The following is a 10,595-nucleotide window of genomic DNA, read 5'->3' on the forward strand; positions in this document are numbered from 1 at the left end:
ACTAATGCCATTTACAAGTTCGCTGATGACACCACCATTGTCGGTTGAATCTCAGATAGCGGCGAAACAGACTACAGGCGGGAGATGGAAGACCTGGAAAAATGGTGCACAACCTAGCTCTCAATGCCGGCAAAACCAAAGAACTCATTGACTTTCGGCGGGATGTTACTCATGCCCCTCTACACATTAACAGCACAGAGGAGGAACGAGTGGAGAGTGTCAAGCTCCTGGGAGTGGTCATCTACAACAAGCTTTCTTGGACTCTCCATGTGGACGCACTGGTTACAAAGACCCAACAACGTCTCTTCTTCCTCAGGCAGCTGAGGAAATTTGGCATGATGACGAATACCCTCACCAACTTTTATAGGTGCGCCATCGAGAGCATTCTGTCTGGATGTATCACTACCTGGTGTGGCAACTGTACCATTTAAGATCAGAGACGGTTACAGTGGTGAACTCAGTCCGGACAATCACAATGGCCAACCTCACATCTATAGAATCCATCTACCAGGCCCATTGTCAAGGAAGGCTGCCAGTAATCTCAAAGAACCATCCCACCCTGGCAATGTTTTTCTAACCTCTACCATCAGGGAGAAGGTACAGAAGCCTGAACACACGCACCAGCCGGTTGGAGGGTTTGAGCTATAGGGAGAGGCTGAATAGGCTTGGATGCTGAGGGGTGACCTTATAGAGGTTTATAAAATCATGAGGGTTATGGTTAGGGTAAATAGACAAGGTCTTTTCCCTGGGGTGGGGTAATCCAGAACTAGAGGGTATAGGTTTAGGGTGAGATAGGAAAGATTTAAAAGGGACTTAAGGGGCAACATTTTCATGCAAAGGGTGGTGCGTGTATGGAATAACCTGCCAGAGAAAGTTTGGTATAGTTACAGCATTTAAAAGGCACCTGGATGGACATATGAATAGGGAGAGTTTAGAGGAATATGGGCCAAGTGCTGGTAAATGGGACCAAATTAATTTAGGGTATCTGGTTGGCATGGATGAGTTGGACTGAAGGGTCTGTTTCCATGCTGTAGATCTCTAATGTCATCTCTCGCTTTGATGACAAGTTAGAAAATTTTCTAGAGAGTCCTTCGCTATTGTTTAAATTTACTTTTGAAAATGATTATGTGAAGTCACAAGAGAACAGGCTGATTTGTTGCCCCATAATTTTCAGCTTGTTTCAGGATTATATTTTTTCAATCTTATATAAAAGTTGAAGACAGACTATGCTGTGCGACTGTTCATTATATTTTCGTAGAAATCCATCTTGTTGTGTGCCTGGAGCTCCACTAAGACGGCTGGAAATGGGAAATACTCTGGGGATTTTAAGTTTCTGATCATCATGACGTCAAATATTCTCTTGAAATCCCTCTACTCCCTTTCTTGCCTGAAGGCACAGACTTTCCTGCCATGTGACAATTTTTGTTTGTGGTATGGGACTGTTAGAGCCAAGAGGATATTTGCTCTTGAGGTCCATATGCTCTCCTGAAATGGTGTCCATGTTAATGTCCTCCAGCATGGGGCAGACACTGATTCCCCACTGTGTCCCAACCTTCGGCTGAACTCTCTTCGCTGTGTTTGGTGGAGGCACTGAGGAAAATGGTCACAGCCATCTCTCCTAGCTCAGAAAGGGCAGGCTAACCTTTGTGAGATGGTGTGGCACACTTATAAAAACATTTCTGCATTTATATAGCACACTACAGGATGCTGAAAAGCTCTTCACAGCCAGTGAAGTACTTCTTGAAGTGCGGTCGCTATTATAATCTGGGAAGCAAACCTTTGAAGTTGCTAGTGAGTCCTAAATGCAGAAGTGAGCCTTTGTCAATAAGAAACTAATATCCAGTGGTTCTCATCCCCTTGAGCAGTGATCTAATCAAGCTGTTTCATATGCTGAGACGTTTGGATGTGCTAGACAGAGAGAAATGATTTGCTATGGTGCTGGCATTTATAAATAAGGGAATGGAACATTTTAAATTTTGAATTAGGCCATTCGGGGCTGAAGTAAGGAAACACATTCTAACCAAAAGGATTGTGGAAACCTGGAACTAATCTCCAAAATGTGTGCAAGCTGAGGGCCAATTGGAATTGTCAGGGTTGAGATTGACAGATTTTTGTTGAGTAAAGGTTATGTTTGAAAGGCCTGGAAAGGGTGTTAAGCTCCATGATCTGGCTGAGTGGCTAGGCAAGCCTGAAGGGCTGAGTGACTTCCTCCTGTTCCTATGTCACAACAAAATTTGAATTAGATCCCTTTTGCATTTTTACTTGCCCTGAAATCCAGATTCCCAGTGAATCTTTGGGCCTGAAATACCAGTGAGCGTTTCACTGACTTTCCAAAAGAAACCTGAATGACTCTGGTGCAGTTGCAGCTTCCCTCTGGCCACCAACTGCTTTGGGCATGTAAACAATCTGGGTTAGCGTTAGGCAATAAGGCAGGGTTATCAAACATGACAGAATTGAAATTATTAACATTTTTCATGTCAGTGCCAGGTTGGATGATTGTTGAGCCTGTCCAATTTTCACAACTACCCATCCCATAACAATCACAGTCCTGAGAGAGTCAAAGAATAACTACAATTCATATCTCTGTGATGCATTTAGTGGTGAAAAATATCCCAAGGGGCTTCATGGAGATGTTATCAAACAAAATGACAACAAGCCACATAAGGAGATGTACAGTCATCGAGTCATAGAGATGTACAGCACGGAAACAGACCCTTTGGACCAACCCGTCCATGCCAACCAAATATCCCAACTCAATCTAGTCCCACCTGACACACCTGGCCCATATCCTTCCAAACCCTTCCTAGTCATACACCCATTCACATGCCTTTTAAATGTTGCAATTGTACCAGCCTCAACCATTTCCTCTGGCAGCTCGTTCCATACACGTACCACCCTCTGTGTGAAAAAATTGAACCTTTGGTCTCTTTTATATCTTTCCCCTCTCACCCTAAACCTACGCCCTCTAGTTCTGGACTCCCCCTCCCCAGGGAAAAGACTTTGTTCCACACTCACTATCCATGCTCCTCATCATTTTATAAACTCTATAAAGTCACCCTTCAGCATCCGATGCTCCAGGGAAAACAGCCCCAGCCTGTTCAGCCTCTCCCTATAGCTCAAATCCTCCAACTCTGGCAACATCCATATCAATCTTTTCAAGTTTCACAACATCCTTCCGATAGGAAGGAGACCAGAATTGCATGCAATATTCCAAAAGTGGCCTAGCCAATGTCCTGTACAGCCGCAGCATGACCTCCCAACTCCTGTACTCAATTCTCTGACCAATAAAGGAAAGCATACCAAACACAGCCTTCACTATCCTATCTACCTGCGACTCCACTTTCAAGGAGCTATGAACCTGCACTCCAAGGTCTCTTTGTTCAGCAACACTCCCTAGGATCTGACCATTAAGTGTATAAGTCCTGCTAAGATTTGCTTTCCCAAAATGCTGCACCTTGGGTTTATCTAAATTAAACTCCATCTGCCACTCCTCAGTCCATTGGCCCATCTGATCAAGATCCCATTGTAAACTGAGGTAACCTTCTTTGCTATCCACCACTCCTCCAATTTTGGTGTCATCTGCAAACTTACTAACTGTACCTCTTATGCTCACATCCAAATCATTTATGTAAATGACAAAAAGTAGTGGATCCAGCACCAATCCTTGTGGCACTCCACTGGTCACAGGCCTCCAGTCTGAAAAACATCCCTCCACCACCACCCTCTGTCTTCTACCTTTGAGCCAGTTCTGTATCCAGATATCAGGACAGAGAGCTATTAGAACATCTTCAAGGAGGAGGGAGAGACTGAGAGGAATAGGGAGGAATTTCCACATCCGAGGGACAGACAGCTGCATGCATGACCCTCAATGCAGGCTGTGAACCTTTATCTCAGGCTCAGTCACAGTACTCAGGAAAGGAAGCGAAGAAGTTTAAGGAATTATTAAAGCATTTGACGTCACTGTCAAGCAGGGCAGATAAATCCTTTGTTTAATATTTCATGTATTAAAAAATGAGTTTGATGCAGAGCAAGGGATCATCTGTAATTCTCACAGAACTCAGAGGGTCTTTGTGAGAGAGACATCTGGCTCATAACCTCTATAATCCTGGAAGGAATTTCATAGACTGACCATCACTGAGAGTGCAGTGCCTTCAAATTCTGGTGAGGGATTACTTTTCACAGTTTTACTCCCTGCCAAAAACACTGACTCTCACTGGGGTACAGGGTCCCACACACACACTGACTCTCACTGGGGTACGGCATCCCACACACACACTGACTCTCACTGGGGTACAGGGTCCCACACACACACTGACTTTCACTGGGGTACGGCATCCCACACACACACTGACTCTCACTGGGGTACAGGGTCCCAAACACAAACTGACTTTCACTGGGGTACGGCATCCCACATTCACACTGACTCTCACTGGTGTACGGGGTCCCATACACACACTGACTCTCACTGGGGTACGGTTCCCACATTCACACTGACTCTCACTGGGGTACAGGGTCCCACACACACACTGACTCTCACTGGGGTACAGGGTCCCACACACAAACTGACTTTCACTGGGGTACGGCATTCCACACACACACTGACTCTCACTGGTGTACGGGGTCCCATACACACACTGACTCTCACTGGGGTACAGGGTCCCACACACACACTGACTTTCACTGGGGTATGGGGTCCCACACACACACTGACTCTCACTGGGGTACAGGGTCCCACACACACACTGACTCTCACTGGGGTATGGGGTCCCACACACACACTGACTCTCACTGGGGTACAGGGTCCCACACACACACTGACTCTCACTGGGGTATGGGTTCCCACACACACACTGACTCTCAATGGGGTACAGGGTCCCACTCACACACTGACTCTCAATGGGGTACAGGTCCCACAAACACACTGACTCATGGGGTCTCACACACACTGAGTCTCACTGGGGTACAGGTCCCATACACACACGGACCCTCACTGTGGTTCCTACATACTGACTCTCACGAGGGTAAATATTCCACTCTCACTGACTCACTGGGATATGGCTCCCCCAGACTCTGAGTCTTACTGGGATATGGTTCCCTCATATACTGACTCTCACTCAGGTGAGGATCCCACACTCACTGATTCTCACTCGGATATGGCTCCCACACACTCTGACTCTCACTGGGATACAAATCCCACACACACAATGACTCACTGGGTTATCGTTCCACACACACTGATAATCACTGGGGTACAGTTCCACACACATTTACTGTCACTGGGATACAGTCTCACACTCACTATCCAGCACTTCACTCTGTTATTCTCCATGTGAAAGAAACACATTCATAGAATTATTCTTCCAGTCATGTGATCCTCATGATGCCTGAGTTCAATCCGTGAGTTGTGTTGAGATCTGAGTTAATGCAGACGGGTGTCAACAAGGGAATTATCTGAATGATTTAGAACCTGTTATTAAAAATCTCATACAATCTGTCAGTGAATTATCAAAGATTAATACTGTCGTACTCACTGCTTGGCTGACAGTGGGCCCCTCAGGGACTGGCAGTGAGGCTACAGTGACGGATTGTTTGGACACATTCAGCAGTTTATAATCCTGTTCGGAGAACTTAACCTGTCTATATATTTTAAATTTATTTTTGTTCCTTCCCTTCTTTGGTTCTTCCCATCAGTTACCCATCACTGGGTGAGACAGCAGGCAACAAGTTCAGAGACATTTGCTACTCCTTTCTTTCTTGCTCTCTTTCCCTGTTATACTCTTGTCCTCTGGTTTCTCTCTGTCTCTTTCCTCCTTGCTCTCTCCTCTCTTTCCTTCCTGTTATATTCTGATTCTCCTGCACCTTTCTTTGCCTTTTTCTCTCTTCATTCACACTGGCTGTTTATTCCCTCTTGCTCTTTCAAACTGTCTCTCTTTTTCTCTTCCTCACCTGTCTGCCTGACTTTCTTCCTCCCCTTTACTTTCTTTCTGTTCCTCCTTTTTCCAACAAATCTTTCACTCCCTCTCCTCTCCAATGGAATTTGTCTCCTTCCATTCATATGCATGTTTTTTTCTCTCCCTCTTTCTATGTCTGTTAGTTTATTTCTCTCTCCATTCTCTGTCTGTGTTTCTGTCACAATCACCTTTCTCTTTTACTCTTTCACTGCTCCCTTCCTGTCCTTCACAGATTGTCAAATCATTATCACAGATACCCTGGTTGGGTGTGTGTGTGTGTGTGTAAATGTGAATTTGGACTCTGATTGGGAACCTGTTAGAGGGGCAGTGGAGATTTTGTCTTATCCCTGATGCTTGTCCTGTTTTACATCAGTGTTTACTCTCCAGGAAAACAGCTTGTTTACTTTTGAGAAGAAACATCTTGTTCAAAAATAATTTTTGTTTCTTTCTTCCTCCCTTTTTCTGGGTCCCTTCTTTTTTCCCCATGCCTCATGCTCTGTTCTATTTTCCCCAATTTCTCTGTCTCACACTCCTTTTTTATTGCCTTTGAATCATTACTCTGTTTTCCCTTTTGTGTATCACTTGGCCCCTCCTCACCTTAATTCTACCTGTGGCTTTTCAATCTCTGTCTTCCTTTTTTTTTCTCGGACTCTTTCTTCCTACTCCCTCTCCACCCATTTGATACCCTCTGCCTGTCTGCACATGTGGTTCTCTGTTTCTCTTTCTCTCCCACTAACTACCTATCTGTCTCTGACTTTCTCCCTTTCTGTCTATTTGACACCCTCTCTGCTTGTGCCACCACTCATTTGTTCATCTGTGTATATGATTATATCTTCATTGCTTTTTTTGTTCTCTCTTTCACTGTGTCACACTCCTTCTGTCTCTGCCTGCATCTCTGTCCCCCCACCTGGTCTCTCTGTCTGCCATCTCTCTATCTGTTCTCTCACCTTTCTCGTCTGCTGTCTGTGTGACTCCCTCTCTCCGTCTTTCTATCTGTTGTCTCTCTTTTTTGATCTACTCCCTCTCCCCCTCTTTCTATTTGCTTTTTTTTGTCTGCTGCCTCTCTCCTTTTGTCTGCTGTGTCCCCCTCCCTTTTTTCCCCACCCCCCACCCCTCTCCCCAAGGGTGCAGGATGTACAGCACTGGTGGTAGCTGTCGTTGCTAGGAAACTAGAACTAACCAAAGCTGAGAAACACGTCCATAACTTCATGATGGATACACAGCTCACCAAGCGGGTAAGCAGGCTTCATTAGCCTCTGTGAATGGTTGTCATTCATCAGTATACACAGGTACTGCGGTGAATTGCTGTGGAAATCAAACTCCTGGACTGGATTGCCAAATGGACCAGCAAGTTAGTGAATTGTTGGAAATTTTTCTGCCAGTGAGGTCAGAGTATTGGTTGTTATTCCTCATGCCATTCTGAGTTTCAAAGTTTCAAGAACATTGTGGCGACAAGAGCACATCAAAGGCTGTGAATTCTGTGGTGAGTAACTCACCTTCTGACTTCCTAATTCCTGGGACTGGCAGCTTAATGTTCCAGGATACAAATCCTACAGGAAGAACAGAAAGGGAGGCAAAAGAGGAGGGGGAGTAGCGTTTTTGATAAGGGATAGCATTTCAGCTGTGCTGAGGGAGGATATTCCCGAAAATAGATCCAGGAAAGTTAGTTGGGAAGAACTGAGAAATAAGGGATGATCACCTTATTGGGATTGTATTATAAACCCCTTAATAGTTAGTGGGAAATTGAGAAACAAACTGGTAAGGAGATCTCAGTTATCTGTAAGAAAAATAGGGTGGTTATGGTAGGGGATTTTAAGTTCCCAAGCACAGACTGAGACTGCCATAGTATTAAGGGTTTAGATGGAGAGGAATTTGTTAAGTATGTACAAGACAATTTTACTGATTCAGTATGTGGATGTACCTACTAGAGAAGGTGCAAAACTTGACCTACTCTTGGGAAATAAGGCAGGGCAGGTGACTGAGGTGTCAGTGGGGGAGGACTTTGGGGCCAGCGACCATAATTCTATTCGTTTTAATATCGTGATGGAAAAGGATAGACCAGATCTAAAAGTTGAAGTTCTAAATTGGAGAAAGGCCAATTTTAATGGTATTAGGCAAGAACTTTCAAAAGCTGATTAGAGGCAGATGTTCACAGGTAAAGGGACGGGGGAGATACTAAACCAGTATTTTGCATCAGTATTTACTGTGGAAAAGGACATGGAAGATGTAGAATATAGGGAATTAGATAGTGACATCTTGAAAAATGTCCATATTACAGAGGAGGAAGTCTAGATGTCCTGAAATGCACAAAAGTGGATAAATCCCCAGGATCCGGGATCTTGATCAGATGGGTCAATGGGCTGAGGAGTGGCAGATGGAGTTTAATTTAGATAAATGCGAGGTGCTGCACTTTGGGAAAGCAAATCTGAGCAGGATTTACAAACTTAATGGTAAGGTCCTAGGGAGTGTTGCTGAACAAAGAAACCTTAGAGTGCAGGTTCATAGCTCCTTGAAAGTGGAGTTGCAGGTAGATAGGATAGTGAAGAAGGCGTTTGGTATGCTTTCCTTTATTGGTCAGAGAATTGAGTACAGGAGTTGGGAGATCATGTTGCGGCTGTACAGGACATTGGTTAGGCCACTTTTGGAATATTGCATGCAATTCTGGTCTCCTTCCTATTGCAAGGATGTTGTGAAACTTGAAAAGATTCAGAAAAGATTTATATGGATGTTCCCAGGGTTGGAGGGGTTCAAGTATAGGGAGAGGTTGAATAGGTTGGGGCTGTTTCCCTGGAGCATCGGAGGCTGAGGGCGGTGACCTTATAGAGGTTTATAAAATCATGAGGAGCATGGATAGGGTAAATAGACAAGGTTTTTTTCCTCGGTTGGGGGAGTCCAGAATTAGAGGGCAAAGGTTTAGGGTGAGAGGGCAAAGATATAAAGGAAACCTAAGGGGCAACTTTTTCATGCAGAGGTGGTGCGTGTGTGGAATGGGCTGTCAGAGGCTAGTACAATTGCAACATTTATAAGGCATGTGGATGAGTATACGAATAGGAAGGATTTGGAGGAATATGGGCCGGGTGCTGGCAAGTGAGACTAGATTGGGTTGGGATATCTGGTTGGCATGGACGAGTTGGACCGAAGGGTCTGTTTCTGTGCTGTATGACTCTATGACTATGACTACCAGTAACAAGGCATAAATCAGGAGGGTGATGGAATACTCCCTGCTTGCTTGGATGGATGCAGCTTCAACAACACTCAAGATGCTTGGCACTGTCCAGGACATAACAGCCCAGCTGGTTGGCTCCACATCCACAAGTATCCACTACCACCACCTCGAAGAACAATGGCAGCAGATAAATGGGAACACCACCCCCTGCAAGTTCCCCACTGAGCCACTCACCATCCTGACTTGGAAATACTTTGCTGTTCCTTCATTGTTGATGGTTCAAACTCCTAGAACTACCTCTCTCCCCGTGTACCTATATCCCAAGGACTGCAGCGATTCAAGAAATGCTGACCCAGCCAGTGATGCCCTGAAAAATAACTCAGCATCTCCATACTGATTTAAGGTCCTCCTTTTTATATATTTAAGATATGGCTTTTAATCATTATTTGCTAACTTTTGCTAGTCCCCTTGGACACCTCCCCAAGTGCTTGTTCGTCCTGCATGATTCTGGCCAGTGAGCTTTGGCAGGCAGTTTGACCACAGAGGGCATCACAGGCGAAGTCCCATCTTACCTTTTCTCTTACATGTTCTACAATTTGTTTAGGAATCAGGAGCAGTCTGATAGTGCCTACATTCTAACTCAACAAAACCTTCACTGTGTCTGGATGATGGTCCTTCTCCGAATAGGACATGTGAAACATCTCGGAGGATTGGCCAGTTATCGGATTGAATATGTGACAATGAGAGGATTACTTCTCCTGCCCTTGAGCTGCCTTACTGCTGTCAAAACAGGATGTCTGCTAGCTGCCAGAGTGTGGGGGTGTCTGACACAAGGTCACGCTGACATGCTTGCAGCAGTGCTGTAGTTTTCCATACCTGTCTAAATCAGCTGTGTGTTAATCCTGTTGGGCTGGACAGGGAGGACATGGTGGTGGTGGTGGGGTTGTAAAACAGGGGTAGCAAGATCTCACTAGTTCATTCACTTGTTCCTTGGAGTTTCTGAGGTGCGTCATCAAAGTCGAATGGTCACAGTGGGCTCAGGAATTATATCATGTCATACACACACTATTGCTCAGCCACATTAGGCTTAAGGCCCACCTGTAAGCCTCTGTTTTCACTTTGCCAGCCATCTTTTTCAAAAGAAGCAAAAATTAAGACAAAATTGCATTTATATAGCACCATTGACTACCTCACAATGCCCCAAAGCACTTCACTTTTGATGGGTTGCCACTGTAGGAATAAAAGAAATACAGGAACCAATGTGTACGCTGCAAAATAACTTGCACTAACAATACTGGACAAACGTAGACCCAACTCACAACAGTGTGGTGCTCCCTCAGCACAGACCCTCCGACAGGGCCCACTCCCTCAGCACTGACCCTCCGACAGTGCCCACTCCCTTAGCACTGACCCTCCGACAGCGCCCACTCCCTCAGCACTGACCCTGTGACAGTGCCCACTCCCTCAGCACTGACCCT

The 10,595-nt window shown here is 45.2% G+C and overlaps 1 protein-coding gene across 2 annotated transcripts in view; it reads left to right on the forward strand.

The window, feature by feature from the left end:
• Nucleotides 1-10,595, forward strand: part of LOC122547983 (small conductance calcium-activated potassium channel protein 2-like) — a 35,114-nt gene that overhangs the window by 17,830 nt on the left and 6,689 nt on the right. Inside the window, exons 1-2 of one of the 2 annotated variants that reach the window (XM_043686536.1) lie at nt 5,069-5,090; nt 7,076-7,186. In XM_043686536.1, the coding sequence (XP_043542471.1) occupies nt 5,088-5,090; nt 7,076-7,186 (114 nt within the window). In that variant the 5' untranslated portion in view covers nt 5,069-5,087. Of the gene's footprint in view, nt 1-5,068; nt 5,091-7,075; nt 7,187-10,595 lie in introns of those variants that run through there. The other variant, XM_043686535.1, reaches the window with a different exon arrangement.

This window comes from Chiloscyllium plagiosum, unplaced genomic scaffold (genome assembly GCF_004010195.1).
Source record: "Chiloscyllium plagiosum isolate BGI_BamShark_2017 unplaced genomic scaffold, ASM401019v2 scaf_10363, whole genome shotgun sequence".
Classification (NCBI taxonomy): Eukaryota; Metazoa; Chordata; class Chondrichthyes; order Orectolobiformes; family Hemiscylliidae; genus Chiloscyllium; species Chiloscyllium plagiosum.